The sequence below is a fragment of the Oncorhynchus keta genome, chromosome 9, assembly GCF_023373465.1.
Source record: "Oncorhynchus keta strain PuntledgeMale-10-30-2019 chromosome 9, Oket_V2, whole genome shotgun sequence".
NCBI classification, from domain to species: domain Eukaryota; kingdom Metazoa; phylum Chordata; class Actinopteri; order Salmoniformes; family Salmonidae; genus Oncorhynchus; species Oncorhynchus keta.
In genome coordinates this window covers 41,469,523-41,490,390 of record NC_068429.1, presented here as the reverse complement: position 1 = coordinate 41,490,390, position 20,868 = coordinate 41,469,523, and the positions used below count along the sequence as shown (strand labels likewise).

The 20,868-nt window shown below is 41.1% G+C and overlaps 2 protein-coding genes across 3 annotated transcripts in view; one reads left to right on the top strand and one right to left on the bottom strand.

Annotated features, from left to right (window-relative positions):
* LOC118387850 (alpha-mannosidase 2-like) overlaps positions 1-5,541 on the bottom strand; it is a 69,598-nt gene extending 64,057 nt beyond the window's left edge. The window contains exons 1-2 of the mRNA XM_052525914.1: positions 4,411-5,541; positions 3,253-3,510 (exon numbers count right to left, since the gene is read on the bottom strand). Of these exons, the coding sequence (XP_052381874.1) occupies positions 3,253-3,510; positions 4,411-4,551 (399 nt within the window). The 5' untranslated portion in view covers positions 4,552-5,541. The remainder of the gene's footprint in view (positions 1-3,252; positions 3,511-4,410) is intronic.
* Positions 5,542-8,173: 2,632 nt separating this feature from the next.
* Positions 8,174-20,809, top strand: pja2 (praja ring finger ubiquitin ligase 2). Of its 2 annotated transcripts, XM_052525913.1 has the most exons (10): positions 8,232-8,320; positions 9,051-9,126; positions 10,758-10,952; positions 11,517-12,558; positions 13,013-13,174; positions 13,643-13,828; positions 16,940-17,051; positions 18,063-18,177; positions 20,064-20,179; positions 20,318-20,809. In XM_052525913.1, exons 2-10 carry the CDS (start codon positions 9,120-9,122, stop codon positions 20,441-20,443), a joined length of 2,061 nt encoding a protein of 686 aa, XP_052381873.1. In that variant the 5' UTR covers positions 8,232-8,320; positions 9,051-9,119; the 3' UTR covers positions 20,444-20,809. The 2 variants fall into 2 exon arrangements, with proteins under 2 accessions (XP_035632524.1, XP_052381873.1); XM_035776631.1 differs by lacking the exon at positions 9,051-9,126 and having other exon boundaries at positions 8,174-8,319.
* Positions 20,810-20,868: the final 59 nt, after the last annotated feature.

Genomic DNA, 20,868 nt, shown 5'->3' with positions numbered 1-20,868 from the left:
GGTTACCAGTGAGCTGAGATAAGGAGGAGCTTTACCTAGCAAAGACTTATAGATGACTTGGAGCCAGTGGGTTTGGTGACGAATATGTAGCGAGAACCAGCCAAGGAGAGCATACAGGTCACAGTGGTGGGAAGTATATGGGGCATTGGTGACAAAATGGATGGCACTGTGATAGACTGTATCCAATTTGCTGAGTAGAGTGTTGGAGGCTATTTTGTAAATGACATCGCCAAAGTCAAGGATCGGTAGGATAGTCAGTTTTACAAGGGTATGTTTGGCAGCATGAGTGAAGTAGGCTTTGTTGCGAAATAGGAAGCTGATTCTAGATTTAACTTTGGATTGGAGATGCTTAATGTGAGTCTGGAAGGAGAGTTTACAGTCTAGCCAGACACCTAGGTATTTATAGTTGTCCACATATTCTAAGTCATAACCGTCCAGAGTAGTGATGCTAAATGGGCGGGCAGGTGCAGGCAGCGATCGGTTAAAGAGCATGCAATTCGTTTTACTTGCATTTAAGAGCAGTTGAAGGCCACGGAAGGAGTGTTGTATGGAGTTGAAGCTCGTTTTGAGGTTTGTTAACACAGTGTCCAAAGATGGACCAGATGTATACAGAATGGAGACGTCTGCGTAGAGGTGGATCAAAGAGTCACCACCAGCAGTTACCATAACCAGTCTGCTAGGTGGTTGCTACTTAAAGTCCCCAGGGCATTCACAGTATTAGGCAAGACTACCTTCTCTTCTTGTGCACCAGACGCATGGAATAGTCTACAGTCCATGCTTCATCTAGATATGTTAGTGCCCCTGAATGAATTTAATATATTGATGGGAGACTCTGTTACGAAGGAGTGTAAAATGCTTTTTTTTAGGCTGGATCATGTTGTGTTGTATTGTTGTATGTTTTAATTATGAAATGTATTGATTGTTGCTGCCTTCTTGGCCAGGTATCCCTTGAAAAAGAGACTCTGGGTCTCAATGGGCTTTTCCTAGGTAAATAAAAAAAAATAAAAAAATGTAAAATATACACACACGGTGGCTATATACACTCATTCTGTCTATTTAAGCACAGGGGTGGCAGGTTTCTTTTTAATCCGTAACATTCCTGAGTAGTGACTGACATAATTGTACCTAAAGGTATTATCTCTACTGAAAGAAACCTGTATTTCAAGTCAAACTGCAGTCCCCTCCTCAACACTAGCTGCCCTCTTACATGTTACATGCAATTTAAAAAAATGATTTTTGTGTATCCTATTTGCGAGATATTTTTACTAGGGTTGGGATGTATCCAGATGTTCACAGCGTTTCTGTACAATACAAATGTGTACTGTAGTACCAGAAGTGCACACTACACGCTGTTGTCCCGAGCAAATTATAGTATCAATTAGGGTTAAGTGTCTTGCTCAAGGGCACATCCACAGATTATTCACCTAGACGGCTGAGGGATTTGACCATCGACCTTTCGGTTACTGGCCCAATGCTCTTAACCGCTAGACTACCTGACACACAAAACAATTTTTAGGTAACAGGGATCTTGATCCAGGAGGGGATTGAATGTCTTGACATCTAGCCACTTACCTAGCAAGTTAGCAAACCAAATGCATAGCTGGCTAGAGCCCTGAGCTGGATATAATAGATTTTACACAGCTTAGATTTCTGATAGTTATACTTAAAGACACACTATGCATAAATTGCTCCGCCATTTCCTGGTTGCTAAAATTTAAATTTCAGTTTATGTGACAAAACAAGCAGTCATTGTGTTTGGAATCATTGTACCATCTAAACCGCTGTCAAATATCTTTTCCATAACTAAAAATATTGTATTTTCAGCTGTTTGAAGGTGGTGTACAAAACCAACAGCAAAAGACACAAAAGCAAAACTTAAGAACGGGAAGCATAGAACAGATCTACCACTTCTTAGACTTGCTTTGAATGAGACTGAAATATCTATGACTCACATTTCTATGTGAATTTGGTCGGGCCATTCAAAACATGACATATCGTAGCTTTAACTTATAGTTAGTTATAGGCAGTGGCATAGCACGCACCCCACATGCTCATGATATAGGTGCTGAGCAATTAACCAACATATTGGTAATTATTTCATTTTTAAAAAACTAATTGACCAATGGTTAGTTCCATTATTTGAATTCCATTTAATGTTTTATGTTATTTTGCTCAATACATAGTTTCTCTAGAGGTAAATCAGATCAAGCCCAAACTATGTGAGGTAGTAGGGAGTTCTAGTTTCCAAGAGGCCAATCTTCTACATGGTTTAGCGCAGAAAACATGGTAATTAACTACAATGACCATAATCCATTGCGTGCCTACTTGTCTGGTCTGTGTGTTTCTTTTACGCCTGCTACAATAGGTTTGTGTGGGGCAGACATGGCGTGGGAGACAAAATAATACACGATCGAGAGGGATAGAGAACAGATACTTCGGGAGGTATCTCCTCCTTGAAAATACGTGAGCTAAGTGATTGATAGTTGGTGTTCAGCAGTCATAAAAGTATACATGATTTACTTTGAAGAACTACTAAAATAGTGATTTTGTCAGACAGCATAGGCAGCAGTAGTACAGAGATGATGACTTGGAATGAAATAACAATGTCATCAAATAAAATAAATGTAATATACACCACAACTCAAATATTTTATTAAAGTAATGTGAATAAATGATGGTAATGCGGTAATGGGCAGTCACTGGGACTTTTATTCATTGTTTTATTCTGTGTTGTTAAAGCATTCAACCCACGTATTGTAATTTAATATTTATAAAATGATCAAAACCGAAAAAGTTGATATTTTTTTTAGAATCCGACCGAAACCAAACCAACCTCAAAAAGCACTAATCACTCAGCACTATCGTGTTATTAATTATGAAAAATATTCATGACACATAGTGTAATGGTTTTTACATGTGTCCTTCATTTTAACACCATAGTCACGTCACACTGTAACAAGGATTTCCCCCGTGGCTATTGCAAAAGGCTTCATATTTCACACTGATGGTAGGAGCAATTCAGCGTGGTAATGAGACCACGATGATGTCTCTCCGTATAACGAATTCATCTTATCAAAATAGGTTAGAGTTCAGTAAAAATAACACTGGCAGTTATAACGCTGTCCATTGACGTTTTGTCCACTTCAAACGTTCACTGGAGGATGCTTTACAGCTCAAATCGATGTTCAAGCCTACAACAGCATTGCATCTACAAATACCTGAGCTGTTTCTGATTTTCTCTAAAAGTCTTACCTGCACCCCATCTGCTGGCTCAGAGAACTCCCTTGCTGCAAACTGACAGTCTTGGGAGTCAATAGGGAGGACCAGTGGAGGCGAAGCCAGCAGTTCTGGGTAGGGTCCTTGGCTCATGTTCCCTCCACCAGGAACCCCATCCTTGACCGACTCCTTCAGGTTGATCACAGAGTCCCTGATGTTGGTTATGATCTCGTTGTTCTCTGCCAGTAGTCTTTCCAAGCGGTCAATCTTACCCTGCAGGATTGACAACTGGCCCTGGTCAAGGAAAAGAAGGGATGGAGGAAAACAAGTTCACTGGCTTTATACAATACAGTATGCATCTAATTATTATGCAATAACCGTTGATAAACGAGTTATAATGACAGTCAATAAACTAATTGTAAACCCTTAATAAAAGTAACCTTACTATACTGTTACCAAAACGAGGAACTATGGGTATGTCCTCCATGGTGACTAATATAGCATACTATATTACACACAAATCCAAAGTGTCATAGGGTTAATTGTTAAGCCCTCAGTGAAAGGAAGTGGAAATGACGAATAATGAGATAACAAGAGGTCAGTCACCTTCTTGTTGCACAAACATGTCCACGTTTACCAGTTTCACTTAGTCTCGATATCTCATACCTTGGGCAATAGCAATAGGCGCAAAATAGGTGTATAATAAGAGGGTGTATGTTATGCTGGAACATTGTTATTGTGGGAGGCAACCCGATTGCCTAGAAATACTCGTTTTCACTGATTCAGGAATGGAATTATGTGACACACAACCCCACGATATCAAGATCTCAAAATGAATATGACCCTAGGACTTCCAAGAAAAGTCATACACTTGTGTTTATTGGAACCATTTGTGTTTCAAGACGATAACTATATCATGGCTACAGTTGAAAATGTGTTTCCTGTCTGGAAGCGAAAACTGTTAAACATTGTCTAGAACGTTGGTGCATTGTAACAATGAAAAAACTAGTAGTTGGCCTACTAACCGTGCCCATGCCTACAGCAGCCAATCAACACCAGTTATCTACACAGTAGCAGTTGATACGATTTTGAGGAAATAGGCTACTTTACAAATTCATTAATATTTGTGCAACTATGTAAAAACAAGGTTCATCAGTCATAGGCTATATCGTACGAAAAATAAGTCAGACTTACATTTTGCAATCTATCCCCACCGTTGTTTGGACTTTTGGTATTGTCTAATTGCAGGTGATCCAGCATCAGGTACAATGAGAAGACCACTACACAAAATATGGCACTGCCAAAAACAGTGACTTGCCGATTGAGCCTTATCATAATTTACAATCGATACTGCAAGATGAATCGAAGTTGATCGCATTGAGTGACAGCAATAACCTATAGTCATGTAAATCCCCCTCTGCGAATGGTCGATGTCTTGACTCCGCGGCGAGGATCGGAAAATGTCTATGCTATTCCTAAAACTCTTTTATAAAATAGTAATACATTCTGCTTTAATGTGTTACGACGGAATTTACATAATTGTTGACATTCCCTCCTATGTACAATAAACTTTAAAAAGCTGGATCTGTCACCCAAAGGTAGCCTGAACCACAGACTGCGTCGTCAGTCGCAAAGTTTTAGTGTGAAAGATTAGTGTGATTCAGCAGATCGACCCCGTCTCCTTCCTGTATTTGTTTTCTGTTCAAATTAAGCGAGGAAGTGAAAACCATATGGTATGAACGTGCGCCGCCTACCGACTCACAACTTTCATTTGAGGCGCACAGGTAAAGTCGTGCGTTACTGCGTTTTTAGTCCAGCGCACAATGCGTAAACGTTTCCAACTCCATCGTTTTGCGATCATTGCCCTTATCCCACTGTCGTATCTTCCAGAAACCACGCCTCCAATGATTCATTTGTGTTGCCAAAACTTGGTCATTAACTCCAGAAAACACCAGAGACCTCGTGAAAACAGCTGCATGGGCATGTTCAGCGCGCGCCACTGATGATTCCAGGCTGTCCAAATGCCAGCTTCTACTTGATCGCGTTCATATTTTCAACATTTGGAATTTAAAAAGAGAGAAAGATGTGACGCTATTTCATTGCAAACGTCAACAGCATCTGCGGAAATAGACAAGCTCCACCGACAAAACAATTCATTTCTTACTCCATTCTGATTGTAAGATTGAGATAAGCAAATAAAATTGAAAACGCCACACATTTCACTCAGCATTAATCGATTGAGTAAAGCGAGACGAACGTGCAATTCTTTGCGTTTACAAGTTTCCTTTGTGAATGTAATCTCACAGCTGAGAAACGTCTCCCTTCTCTCTCTCCGGGCCATAGTAGTAGCCCAGTAGGGCACAGGAGAACCGAAACTTGCATACGCCTCCTCTGACATCATTTGGTGACGAAAAATATAATTTAGATCAAATTTAACAGGTAAAAAAAGAAATGGATAGATTAATGGGGAAATTCGGAGTGTAAATTATCCACTATTTATATTAGGCTAATACTACTACTAATAATAATATTATTATTAATACAACTACTAGTATTAATAATAATAGTAATACATACTTGTTTTTTAAAGAAATGTAATTATATCATCAAGATCAAATCATCTAGATTTGTCAGTCAATCATTTACTCGTTTAAATAACTTAATGAATCTAGCTGCAATGTCGGATTTTTTTGTAAAGCAAGCTTCTAGGATCCCCATCCCTTGCTTGGCTTGGAACTCAAGCTGAGTTGGGAACAGATTTCTATGCAACCTCTTTAGCCTGGTGAAACACAGCCTTCATTCATCCACCTTGGCCCCCACACCGGCCCATTTTTCCCCCCCTTGAGGCTCCCATTATTAGCCAGATCATATAGATGCTCATTCCCACCACCATAAAAAAAAGTTGACACTATCTAAACATTTTGAGATAATAAAGTCCACATTTCGAGATAGTATATCAGAATGTTTGGATAGTATGTAAAAAATAAAAAAAACTGTCAGAGATGTAAGTCAACATTTTGAGATAGTATCTAAAGAAAATTGATACAATCTAAAAAAAAATATTTATTTTTATGTGATTGTAGGCCTAGCTCATACATACAGCGCATTCGGAATGGACATTTTAAACTATAAGTGTAATAACATGTATATAAGGAAACTATGTCAATATATTACTATTCCCTCTGCTGAAATGTACTGGAATGCAGCCCTAGGACAAGTTTTTATTTTTACCTTTATTTAACTAGGCAAGTCAGTTAAGAAATTCTGCCTTTAAACAGCTTGGAAAATTCCAGAAAATGATGTCATTAGAAGCTTCTGATAGGCTAATTGACATAATTTGAGTCAATTGGAGGTGTACCAGTGGATGTTTATTTATTTTACCTTTATTTAACTAGGCAAGTCAGTTAAGAAGAAATTCTTATTTTCAATGACGGCCTAGGAACAGTTGGGCTAGTAACCGGAAGGTTGCAAGTTCAGGCCCCCGAGCTTACAAGGTACAAATCTGTTGTTCTGCCCCTGAACAGTCAGTTAACCCACTGTTCCTAGATCAGTTAACCCACTGTTCCTAGGCCGTCATTGAAAATAAGAATTTCTTCTTAACTGACTGTTCAGGGGCAGGACAACAGATTTGTACCTTGTAAGCTCGGGGGTTTGAACTTGCAACCTTCCGGTTACTAGTCCACCGCTCCGATATATTTCAGTTTTGTTGTTGTCTGGAAAATATTGTATATCTAATAAGGTGACGGAAGTATCACGCAAACTCATTCATAGAATCTACCCTGTAAAGACCTTTATTATAAATAGATTTAAAATAGCTATTGATAACAAATGTGTATTTTGTGGTTGTGACCCAGAAACTCTTGACCATTTATTTTGGGACTGTTCTTAAGTCAGAAGATTTGGGAGTGAGTTAGAGGATTTGATTTGAAAAGAAACAACTATTAATGGTAATCTGAGAGACTCTGATATTATGCTTTATTTTTATCCAAATTATATGGACCCCGACTTAACTTTCATTTTTATTTATTTTTTATTTCACCTTTATTTAACCAGGTAGGCTAGTTGAGAACAAGTTCTCATTTGCAACTGCGACCTGGCCAAGATAAAGCATAGCAGTGTGAACAGACAACACAGAGTTACACATGGAGTAAACAATTAGCAAGTCAATAACACAGTAGAAAAAAATGGGCAGTCTATATACAATGTGTGCAAAAGGCATGAGGAGGTAGGCGAATAATACAATTTTGCAGATTAACACTGGAGTGATAAATGATCAGATGGGCATGTACAGGTAGAGATATTGGTGTGCAAAAGAGCAGAAAAGTAAATAAATAAAAACAGTATAAAAACAGTATGGGAATGAGGTAGGTGAAAAAGGGTGAGCTATTTACCTATAGACTATGTACAGCTGCAGGTTGATGGTTAATTTGTTTATCTTTCATGGAAGATTCTTTATCCATAACATGAAGTGGGCAGAGAACAAACCCCTTTTCACATGATTTAAGATAAAATGTAAATATTATTTTGAAATGATCAGTAAATGTAAAAACAAAAAAGCAATACGCAACCATAAAAGTATTTAACAAATTGAAAATTAATCTTGATATGTAATACCCTCCCCCCCCCCCTGTCTGTTAGGTTTATGTACTCTTGTTTGTTTATTTCAGTTTTTTTGTATTTATTGTGTTCATAATAAAAATTATATATATTTTTAAAAAACATGGAAAACGAGCTGGATATACCGGACTGGATATACTTCTGGGCGCACATGCGCACTAGGCAAATTCAGGAAATGCCCTGATATCAGGAGCTGGCGGCTAAAAGTTACATTAAGCAATTCAGAGACTGAAACGAATACACCGGGTGACAAATATTTAAGGCTCGAATCGATATACAATCCCGGAATCAGCTGTAAATGTAAATAGTAAAACAAAGCTTAAAACAATGTTTGAATAGGCGTACTCCTACTCCTCACGACTGATGCTGCTAATGCAGACTCGGACATTCTGATTGGAGAAAGCCAGTCACATGACACTCTTTGCGGATGACGTTGGCTTATAGGTTTGTTCGCAGTTTCGGACGGAGAGGAAGTGTTGGGGACAGGTAATACCACCATTATTTTGTATTTGATATTGGTTAAAATATGCAAGCTAGTTGAAAATAAGGTGATCGATAATATTTGATTGATAACATCTGTAATGTTTTGTCCCTTGCCGTTTGAAAATTGCTACAGTAGCCAACTAGTTTACTGCATGCCTTGTTGACAACCAGAAGAGGGAAGCTTTTTTTTATTGTTGACAAGCTAACGTTAGCTAGCTTAACACAACACAGTTAGTTAGCCAACGTTAGGCCAGGGCCAAACGTTTTTCCAAGTTCCATCTACAAATAAAAATGTTATCTTGTGAAAATACACGCACTAATAATCAGCTATATTGACTAACGTTACTGTTATCGTATCGGGGCCAATCGTTTCTACCTTCAGACCATCACATCAGGCTGCTGAATAGCCACTACTAACGTTAGTCAGCTAAGTTAGCTAACGCGTTACCTGCTCTCCCCTGATATTCCCCCACAACGGACGTTTACTCTGCCCGTACGCAAACGACATTCATCAATGTTGCAGTTGTTAATATGTGTATTATTGATTTTTTTTTTTTTCACTTGGCCCTTACAAGTACAACCCAACCCCTCAAGGGTCACTCTGCCCCCTCCTATTATCAGCCATTTCCACCTCAAGTCTTTAGTCTGCCTCCATCCCCAATGGACATGCTTATTTATTCGTCACTGCCACAGTTATGATGTGTGTAGTTATATTTCTCTTTACCGTTTTCAAGATTTGATTTCACTTGTTGGAGCGCTACCCTGCAATCACACCTGGAACATGTGACTATTAAACAACGAATATGAATCGTAAGTTAGCTACATTTTTGCTTGGGTGCAAATAGCTAGCAAGCTAATGACGTCATGAAAATAACTTTGTAACCAAGCAAGACAACATTGGCAAGCCGGTTGCAGTAATTATTCAGCTTGCTAGCTAACAAGCAACAGTATAGCTTATTCCGTTTCAATCAGGGCAGTCTAGTTAGCGCCATAATCTAGCTAAATGTTTGTTTACCATTAGCTTGCTATTAAATCATGTTGCACCTTACGCAAGTAATGTTGCTGGTTACTTCCACAAGGCATGCATGATGATGATAATAATAATAATAATGCATGTTCTGTTATGCAACGATATGTTAACAAACTTAACCACTGGAAGGTCCAAAAAATTGTCAGACACCAGTCAGCCAAGTCATAGACTGTTCTCTCTGCTACTGCACGGCAAGCAGTATCGGAGTGCTAAGTCTAGGTGGAAAGCTCCTTAAATGCTTCTACCCCCCCCCAAGCTAAACACAAACTTCATTTGTAAATTATGTCTGCATGTTGTAGTGTGCCTGTGCCACTGGCTGTTTTGTAAATAATACAAATAAAAAATAATTGTCCCGTCTGATCTTAAGCAATTTTGAAATGATTTATACTTTTGATACTTAAGTATATTTAAAACCAAATACTTTTAGATGTTTACTCAAGTAGACTTTCACTTGTCACTTTCTATGAAGGTATCTTTACTTTTACACAAGTATGACATTGGGGTACTTTTTCCACCACTGCCTAAATGTACATGGGGCGGCAGGGTAGCCTAGTGGTTAGAGCGTTGGACTAGTAACCAAGTTCAAATCCCCGAGCTGACAAGGTACAAATCTGTCTTTCTGACCCTGAACAGACAGTTCACCCTCTGTTCCTAGGCTGTCATTGAAAATAAGAATTTGTTCTTGACTGACTTGCCTAGTTAAATAAAGGTAAAATAAATGTACAAATTACCTTGACTAACCTGTACCCCCCGCACATTGACTCGTTACCGGTACCCCCTGTATAGAGCCTCGGTATCACTTCTTTTATTTTTGTACTTTATTTTTAAACATTTTGTTACCCCTTTTCTTGAACTGCATTGTTGGTTAAGGGCTTGTAAGTAAGCATTTCATAGGAAGGTCTACACCTGTTGTATTCTGCGACTGTGACAAAACATTTTATTTGAACCCAGCCAGAGGGAGGCATATCATTCATTCTTTGGATAATTTCATAGCACTGCTGGTAGTACTGCATTTGATGGTGTATATACATTCTGCCTTTTCCATTTATCTCCAATTTTGGTCACATTTGTAGATTAACAAGAATTTTAGCAAGACCATGATGGTTTACTTTTTTTTCATGCCATGATAATCATATTTGAGTGTTTTTACTTTCCTTTGACAACATCTCCAGACAGATTGTAAGTGTAAAGAAGCACACCACAACTGTAATGGCTTGCAGCAATGTTTCTTGTATCTTTACTGTGCTGTATTTTATATGGATCAAAGCTCAAAGTTGCAGTTTCTCACCCTCCCCTCTTTTCACACAATTGGTCTACTTTCAGGTTTCGATTAAACCATCAGTCACTCTGTTTGCAGCTTTTAGTTTTGAAGCTGTGTATTTCAATGCTGTTATTTCCTCTCTCTCTCTAGTGATGGGTCAGGAAGCTGGCAAGCCAGCCTGGCCCAAACCGGCTGTTGGATATCACACAATAACAGGAAGGAGATACGGCAGGAGGCATGCATACGTTAGCTTCCGTCCAACCTCTGCCAAGCACAGGAACCCAGCCAGTGTGGAGGATTGGCCAGCGACGGAAATGGACGGTGTTCACAGAGCGCATTCCATACGTACGTTCAATGTGCTAATCTATTATACATCTATTATGCTTTCAAGTCCCATTTGCAGTGCATTGATTAGCCGAGGGACAAGATGTAGGCTATTTGAGTCTGAAGAGCATATTTTTATCTTTCAAGCAATGATACAGGTCTATATTTCTGCATGTTAGCAATGATAATAAGGTCGGCAAATCAATGAAAGTTGTGTTTATTGTTTTTGTGATATCATCCATGGCAGACCATTAAGCAGATTGTGTAGGGTAGTCAGCAGCATGTTAGTGAGTACTGCATAGCTTGAGGTTTGGATTGATTTATCCTGTGACATGGAATGCAGTGTGAGCAAGCAGCTAAGCCTATGAATCCCTTATTCTGCTTTTTGATAAAATATGTCTGCTTGGAGCTGCTGCACGCTATATCTGTATTCAGAAAACAAGGACTGCTCTTTTCTGTCTTTGCTCTATTGTCTTCTCTCTCTTCCTTTCAACAAGTGTGATCATTGTGTATTGACAAGTCATGGTAGACGTTTTGGTTGTGTTTTATTTAGCTGTGACTAAATGCCTCCCTCTCCTCCTCTAGCTTCAAAAGGGAACATCTCCTCGATGCTTCACACCAGCTTTCCTGTGTCATCGAGTTCGGTTCGCCCAGAAGTAAAAGCCAAATCTGGCAAAGATCCTCCCCGCAAGAAACCGTCAACTTCTAGGAAGCCATCGGAAGCCCTCTCTGTCCATTACAAGAAACTAAAGTGTGATCCACCTGTAGCCTGTGACCAGGACCAAAATGTCTTGAAGAAAAGTGCTGAGGCCAGTGCGTGGCCTATCTCCGAGGACAGTAACCCATCTAATTCTAGCGTATTGAGCTTTGTAAATATTGATGCTTATGAGCCGGACAGTAGTGGAGGCGAGGAGGAGGGGCAGAGCTCCGACCTGTCTCACGGTCTCCAGAAAAGACTGGATGACATGATCTTCGAGCTGGGCAAGGAGTTTGACTATCTCAGCGGTTTGCACTCGTATTTGTATACAAAATCGTGTGAAGGGACAGACTCTTCCCTCAGAGACACTGAGTCAGTGAAAGATTCTAGAACGGATCCTAAATCAGATTCAAACACAGAGGAACCCCCTCCTGAGAGGAATATATCGGAACACAACGCAACAGATCACATGGAAAACGGCACTGAGGACCACCATATACCAGATGACCTAGCAGCCGGTGGCTCTCCCGTCGGTCCCAAAGGTCCTGCCGAGCTGGGGAACGACAACCAGAGAGGGACAGAGTCGGAGATGGTGGTGAGGCCCAAAATTCGTAAGCAGACGAGTGAAACACACCTGGAGAAGAGGAAGAGTTCTCACCACGAGGAGGTAGACTCTGGCTTAGCCAAGCAGGCCAGCAAGACCAAGTGTGTGTCTGCACCACCTTTCTTTCTGACGCAAACAGAAAGGCCAAACCAGGAGATGCTCTTTGATTTTCCTCAGACTGAATCGAATGGGTTTAGCCCTATAGAGCGGTGGCGTGAACATGGAGATGCTGGTAGCAAAATTCATTCAGATGAGGAAGATGAGATCTGGGAAGATCTGGAGGATTTCAATGAGACGTGTCCTCCTTTCATGAAGGCTGAGGAAAGGTATTGTAATATAAAAACATTTTTACGTAGTACCTTTTTTTTTATTGGTCTTGGAGCCTAGTAAAATATGACAACGCACAGCGAGTGTGTGTATATGGTCAGTGAAATCGAATCATAAGGATTGGATTGCGGTGATGGGGAAACGTCAGTTAAACATTAGCAGTATAGATTGTCTGCACTTGGGAGTTATTCATAAAAGTAGACCGGTCATTTTCGAGATCTCTGATGAGCCATGACATTGCAACTCGCAATATTATTAAGCCTTTCTGGGAAAGTGTGAATACGAAGCTCTCTGTTGTCCTGATAAAGTATTAACTGGGGATTGAGGAAGCAAAGGTTGCTCGCGAAGGTCTTGTCTTTACTGCTAAGACCTCTGCTAGCGGATTGGTTGGTGTTTACTAGGGTGAAGTGTGTGCGTGTGTGTTTACACATCCGTGCGCGTGTTTATCTGCAGCTCGGAGTGCAGCGAGGGGGAGTGGGCGGCCTCGTGGACGTCGGACTCTGGCCTGGAGACGGAGCGTCTGAAAAGCTGGGAGATTCTGCCCGGCCTGGACGAGCTGCACATCAGCAACAGCAGCAGTCTGGAGGATGTACCCGAGCTCAGCCTGCCCCCTGCGTAAGCGCCATAACACATGCCTTATATACAGTTCAATAAATACACCATGACGATACAGGTCTTATACACAGTTCACTCCTGATAAATCTCCATGTGTGACTGCTGTGATGTTGAACCAGGGTGTGGACTGGAATGACGATTAAGCTAAGTGCCACAGCAGCACACTGTCCAAGCAAGGTCTTACATTAAATCCGTTGAGGCAGGCTGAATCATTCCCGTGGCTATTGATTTTGATGAGTTAAGTAGCTAAGATGTACAGTAGCTCTGGCTTGTTTGCATATGTGTGTAGCTTGATAAAGAGCGAGTTGCATAGCCTATGTTTTCCAGTACATACACTTTTTTAAATTTTCAGTTGCAAGGTGAAAACTTTGTTTGCCACAATGAAAATCAGTGTTCCTTAAGTTCCTCCCCGTTTCAGTCCGTTCTCTTCTGTCTGGTGCCCAATGAACATAGCCCTTGTGTGTGCAGGGAGCCTCCACCTCTGGAGGAGGGGGAGATTCCTTGGTTGATGTACAACGGAGAGGCGGGCAGCAGCAGTGACGAAGACCCCGATGGCATGAGTCACTTTGTCCACCCGGGCCTCTTCATCCTTGACGGCAACAACAACCTGGAGGATGACTCCAGCATGAGCGAGGACCTGGACGCTGAGTGGAGGTGGGGGAAACATGAAGCTTTCTACTCCAAATTGTGAGAGTTGCACTGAGTGTCCAAAACATTAGGAGCACCTTCCATGACAGACTCTCCAGGTGAAAGCTGTGATCCCTTATTGATGTCACCTGTTAAGTTCACTTCCATCAGTGTAGATGAAAGGGAGGAGATGTTTTAAGCCTTGAGACATGGATTGTGCATGTGGCCCATTGAGGGGGAATGGGAAAGAGAAAATGTCAGTTCCTTATTGAACTGGGTATGGTAAGTGCCAGGCGCACCGGTTAGTGTGTCACGTTCAAGTTTCCTGTGTGTATCAAGAATGGTCCCCCACCCAAAGGACATCCAGCCTGCTTGACACAACTGTGGGAAGCATTGGACTCAACCATGACTCTTTCGACACCTTGTAGAGTTCATGCCCCGGTGAATTGAGGCTGTTCTGAGGTCAATATTAGGAAGGTGTTCCTAATGTTTTCTACACGGCGTGTATAATTTAAGGCTCTTTTGTGTTTAGAGGCTATTCTCATTGACAAATATTTTAAGGGGAGGCAGCTTGACAGGTTTCTAATTTACATAATATGTACACACTTTTCAATTTCCAGTACATCCTTGCCTAACCTTTGGTTGCGGCTGGCAGTAAAGCTTGCAAACTATTCAACGAATGTGAGCAACTTTTCCTCAAAAACACATTGGGTTCACATTAATAATGCTACCAAACCATATTACAGCCTTGAATAATGTGCGGACAATGACGGTTTATATTTTCTCGTTCGTACAAGCGTTAGCTAAATGTAGATTGCAAGACAATAACACTGCTAGCTAGCAATGTTAGCATTACCCCTCTCACACGAATATAATGTACGGCTTCAGCGTATTAAAGTTACCCGAGAACAAACCCAGCTTTATTTAATCAATATCGTGGAAGTTATTGTATGAGGTAAATGCAAAATTGTGACCGAGAATGTTGATGATTCCCCTGGAGTTCTTGCCTGGGCGGTGGGTCAGAGCAGCCAGTGGGGGAACACTGTTGAGCGTCCCTTAAGGATACGGCGGCAATTTCAGAATGTAACTCAATAAATAATGTTTAAAAAAAATGTTTTGCATGTAAATCTTGGTGGGGCAAACTCCCCATTATTCTTTTGTTTTTTTTAGATGGGGGCTATTAGTTCAGCACTTTTTGAAATCCACAGCGACAGAATTCAGAACATGGGCTGTTCTGAATTCTGGGGGCTCCTGAATGGCGCTGCGGTCTAAGGCCCTGCATCTCAGTGCTAGAGGTGTCACTAGAGACCCTGGTTCGATTCCAGGCTGTGTCACAGCCAGCCATGATTGGGAGACCCGTAGGGCGGCACACAATTGGCCGAGCGCCGTCCGGGTTTGGCCGGAGTAGGCGGTCATTGTAAATAAGAATTTATTTTCAACTGACTTACCTAGTTAAATAAATACAAAAAATGCCAGAAAAGCCATAACACAACACTAAACAATACATTCATTGCACAATAACGGTGACAAACGGTGCCCACCAAACTGTTAGGACCTACATAAATCTGTCCCAACAGAGGAGCTTTATTTTCAGCACCATGGAGTGAATCCTTATCACTACTACATCAGTGGAGCCTTGTCTGGCAGCAGAACAGTTCATTCAGCCTCATTAAAATGTGGTTTCTCCTGACAATTGATCTGTACCAACTATGTCATAAGGGGACGCCGAGCGGATAAGAGGCAATCCAGAGTTTCGATTAAGACATTAATGAGCGAAGTACACTACAGTACACATTTCCCTGGCATATTACACAATTTATGCAGTAGCATATAAGTCATTTTTGGACTCGCCTTACTGTGCTCACTTGAACAGGAAGGTGTCGCAGCGGTCCTTCTTGTGGGCAAATTGTGTCATCAAAGTTTGGCATTCTCTGGATTCATGTTGCTTTCAAGACAACTGGGAAATCGGAAAAAAACAAGGTCGAATCATGACCTAGTGGTTAGAGCGTTGGACTAGTAACCGGAAGGTTGCCAGCTCGGGGGTTTGAACTTGCAAGGTACAAATCTGTCGTTCTGCCCCTGAACAGGCAGTTAACCCACTGTTCCTAGGCCGTCATTGAAAATAAGAATCTGTTCTTAACTGACTTGCCTAGTTAAATAAAGGAAAAAATATTTAAAATTTTTAAAAAATGATGTCGGGGATCTTCAGGTCGGAGCTCTAGAAAGAGGCCCAAGTTCTGTTTTTAAGCGGTGCCCCCTTTTTTAAATGTATTTAATTTTTTTTTTTAAATGTCCCAGTTTTAAACTCATTTAAGTCTTAAGACTTACACGTTTCCAGGAGTTTTGAACATGGCAGAAGTCACTAATGGATTGACAGCATGGTCGATGTATTCAACCTTTTCTGGCCCATGGTGTCGACTGTTTTTATACTTTTTAAGCTTTGAAAAGAGACACTTAAACCAAGACTTGGACCACAAGCGCTCTCCACCGAATAGCAGGCTCGTGATTGCTTTGCAACGCTTGTAGTTAGCTACTGATTCTTTCCAAACTACTCACGGTTGAATTTTCGACTTCTAACTTGTAATGTTTATGTCCAATGGCCGATGAGCACCGATACATTTTATCTCTAATTTCTCTGCCCCACCTGCCCTGAATGACGGGTTGCCACTGGAAACAAGTCTCAAATATAGTGATAATGTCTATATTACATTTCATCTGTTTCAAAAACATTGCTATGCTATTAGTATTTTTACTGTATGAATATTGAACTCAGCTAGACAATTCTGTTTCCACTGCCCTGCTTAGAGGGGGGAAAATGTCCAGCGAGTGTCTTGCGCATCCCTCCAGAGGCAGTGTTCAAGACCTGAGAATTTCTCAAGTTTGAATTATAGCCATGTCTGTCGAAGCAATGCATCTCGAATTTCTTGAAATTCTCATCATAGAAAATGGATGCTTTGTTTCCCGGAGGTGGGAATGTTTGCCTGTATTCTGACTTTCACATCATAGTAGTTTCACTTCCTAAATATAAGCTGTATGTAAAGCCAGGAGTTTTCTCTGACCAGGAAGAATTTCCATGGTATGCTATTGTTATGAGAGAAATCAGCACAATTAAATGCATTTTGTTTGGCTTCATCTTAGGTTGCTAGATGACTTTGGAGAGGGCTTTGGGATGGCTCAGGCTATTTCCTATGTGGATCCTCAGCTCCTCACATACATGGCTCTTGAAGAGCGCCTTGCCCAAGCTATGGAGGTAAGGCCCAAGTCCTAGACTCTTCAAGGGACAGCGACTGCACTGCTGCGTAGTCACTATGGGATCTCATTCTAGAGCACCTGGTTAAATTCTGCATTATATATATATATATATATATATATATATATATATATATATATATATATATGGAATCATTTTTTCCATTTTTATGTTGCGCTACTTTCCTTGATTTGGACAATATGTGTTACTACATTAGACAAGCTCATGTTTTGAACACATTGAATTGGGGGGAATTGCACTATTTCTTTGTTAGTATAAAAGTTTAATCATCACGATGTATTGCTTAAAACAGATCAATGTCTTTGATTTTGTACCTTTTTTTTAAATTTAGATTTGTCATTTTCTAATTTAAAAGGACAAGACTAGAGAACAATTCTGGACGGCCTCTCTATAAAAGTGACACACCAATACACGGATTTGACAAACTATCCCTGAAATAGCAGCCAACAGTTATCACTGTTGATATCCTATTGCGGGTCGTGATTCATTGAGTGGTTTGTTTCATTTTCTGTGATGGGGGGGTTAGTTTCAACAGTGCATACAATCTGATCCCCCCTCATCGACATGTGATTTTATTGCCACATCAAATTTTAAATTTTTTGCTTATGCAGTTTATGGTGCTAGTTTTAATAAAATATGAGTAATCTGATTACTGTTGTGGCACATGTATGGGTAGGTTGTACGTTTTTATGTTTAGGTTTTCAATATATCACAAACTGTTTCTGCGTATTGACTATTGATTTGGGCACTTCAAAAGTGTTTTGACTTTGGGCTATTTATCAAAAGTTCTTGTCAACAGGAAGCAGAATGGGATAATTAAACACCATTCCATCTCTCAAAGGTTTGCGTCAAATGTGCATTTCAAGATGGTCTGTCAACGTAGGGTGGCACCGTGTTGCGGTCTTGTACAACATCGAGACACATTCCTAAAAAATGTGTAAGTACCGCGTAGGGACGTTGGCACCTGATGTTCTTCTGTTTGGTTCACAGGCGGCTTTAGCCCACCTTGAGTCTCTGTCCATCGACGTGGAGCAGGCTCACCCTCCTGCTACAGAACAGATCATCGAGTGTCTGCCTCAGATCACCATATTGGAGGACCACAGTGGTAAGTTCACAGTGGTAGGGCCACATCTTGTCCTAACAGACTAGCCCTTCCCTTCGTTCCTTTTTGAATTGGCTGTATTGTTAATGTGTGCAATTGCCCACTTTGCATTGGGGGGGAATGGAGATTGTCACTCTTTCTGGGTGTAAGTAGCTGAAGGTGCAATACTGTAAAGAACTCCATTCATTGGTCAATGTTGAAATTCCGAATGACCTTTGAAAATGCTCAAGCAAAGACATATTTTCAGTGATGGAACGAGTAAGATTAGTTTTAATTTGGCATGCACTAATTACTGTAATAGGCCTAGGTAATGCTGTGCTTAATACCAACACGATGAGGGCCTTTTGTATCAGAATAAAAATAAAACATGTAGCCTAATTAGTGGGACTATCCACTCTGTAAATCCCCAACCTCGGTCTTTAGTCAGTTTTACCATTAGCCAACCAGCAGTCCAGTCCAGACTAACTGTCTTAAAGTCAGAAATTAGCGACTGATATATTATATATACAAAGTATGTGGACACCTTCAAATTAGTGTATTCTGCTATTTTAGCCACACCCGTTGCTATAGTTGTATAAAATCGAGCACACAGCCATGCAATCTCATTGGGAGCTTCATGAAATGGGTTTCCATGGTTGAGCAGCCTAAGATCACCATGTGCAATGCCTAGTGTAAAGCTCGCCGCCATTGGACTCTGGAGCAGTGGAAACGCGGTCTCTGGAGTGATGAATAACACTCCACCATCTAGCAGATTGATGGAGGAATCTGGGTTTGGCGAATGCCAGAACACGACCTGCCCCAATGTATAGTGCCAGTTTGGTGGAGGAGGAACAAGGGTCTAGGGCTGTTTTTCATGGTTCGGGCCCCTTAGTTCTAGTGAAGGGAAATCATAACGCTAGAGCATACAATGACATTCTAGACGATTCTGTGCTTCCAACTTTGTGGCAACAGTTTGGGGTAGGCCCTTCCTATTTCAACATGACAATGGCCCTGTGAACAAAGCAAGGTCCATACACAAATGGTTTGTCGATCGGTGTGAAGAACTTGACTGGCCTGTACAGAGCCCTGATCTCAACCCCATCGAACACCTTTGGGATGAATTGGAACGCCGACTGCGAGTCAGGCCTAATCTCCCAACATCAGTGTCCGACCTTACTAACGCAAGTCCCTGCAGCAATGTTCCAACATCTAGTGGAAAGCCTTGCCAGAAGAGTGGCGGCTGTTATAGCAGCATAGGGGGGAGCAACTCTATATTAATGCCCATGATTTTGGAATGAGATCTTTGAGGAGCAGGTATACACATACTCTTGGCCACGTCGTGGTATAAAGACTTTAAGCTCTGTTTATTAGTCTGCGAACTCTGCCAGAAAATGGCTCATAAAAAAAGAGGTGTCACAATCTCTCAACACATCAACGCGTTCCCCATGGCAGTATCCCGCTGCTACAGAGCCGATGTGGTGCCACGACAGGAAATAACTGTAAAGTAATGCATAATGTAACTGTGAGGGGGAAAGAACATTTTCATGCACTGGCGCCGCGTCAAGTTTGACACGCCGGGCGTCCTCGGGAATAAATCACGGAATGCAGGCGGAGGGAAGATGGCCGCCATTCGTCATGCCATGTGTCGGAGCGTACAGTTCCATCTGTGTGCACGTGGATCTAGTGATTCGAACGTGAATGCTTGGGGCTGTGAATACAAAACCGTGTGGTTGAGGCTGGGGATGTAGAACATGAAGCGTTCGCTGGCGCGGCGCTGTTCTCTGACACTGACAATTAGTACTTCCTGTGTGTCTCCGTGTCAGTATGACTGGGCCTTTCTCTCTTTTTATAGCCTTTGTCCTTTCGCTATGCATCCCTCAATCTTTATCCTTGCCTTTTTCTCTCTCTAGGGCAGGAACAGTGCTGTGCCATCTGCTGTTGTGAGTACGTCAAAGATGAGATTGCAACCCAGTTGCCGTGCCACCACATGTTCCACAAGATCTGCGTGACTCTCTGGCTCCAGAAGGTGTGTGTGTGGATAATTACTTATTTTTAAGTCTTAAAAAATAATAATAATAAACTAACCTTGCATGTCATTTAAATGATGGTGGCATCAGTCTAGCACCTGGCCTGTGATTTGACTTCTGGTATCTTCTCTCTCTAGTCTGGGACTTGCCCTGTCTGTCGTCACGTCCTGTTGCCTGTTGTCGCTGAGACCCCTGCACCCACCTCGTTTGTGTCGGATCAGTACATCCCTCCGTCCAATCACAGCGCAGCCGGAACACGGTGAATCCACAGCCATAAGAGAGAGGCCTCTAACGCTTAAATTAAAATTATTACTTTTTCTGTCACTGCCTCTCCACAATTTAGCACTTCATGAATGAGGTTTATTTAGTTCTGCACATGTTAACAAGTTCCATGTCTGAGAGTGACAGTTCAGGCTTATTTTCTGAGAAAATATTATCTGTGTAATCAAGTTGTTGTTTTAATGAAGGATAGGAAATTGCAATTTGTTTAGCCCAGATTTTTGTTAACGCATTTTACATGCACTTTCTTTTCATACAGATGAAAGCACTGCTTATTATGCACCTTATTGTACTCATTTTCTAAATAATTTTGTTTCCCGTGTTCAATAAAGGCTGTAGTGTGGGCAAGGCTTTGTCTTCAAGAAGTCTATCAAAATAACTTCCTTACTCAGTTTGTATAAAAGCCATT

Bases quoted from the DNA above. Each gene is read 5' to 3' on its own strand.
- pja2 (XM_052525913.1), top strand. The intron at 13,175-13,642 runs GTAAGCGCCATA...TTGTGTGTGCAG, and splicing joins GAGCTCAGCCTGCCCCCTGC to GGAGCCTCCACCTCTGGAGG. The intron at 13,829-16,939 runs GTGGGGGAAACA...GCTTCATCTTAG, and splicing joins GACCTGGACGCTGAGTGGAG to GTTGCTAGATGACTTTGGAG.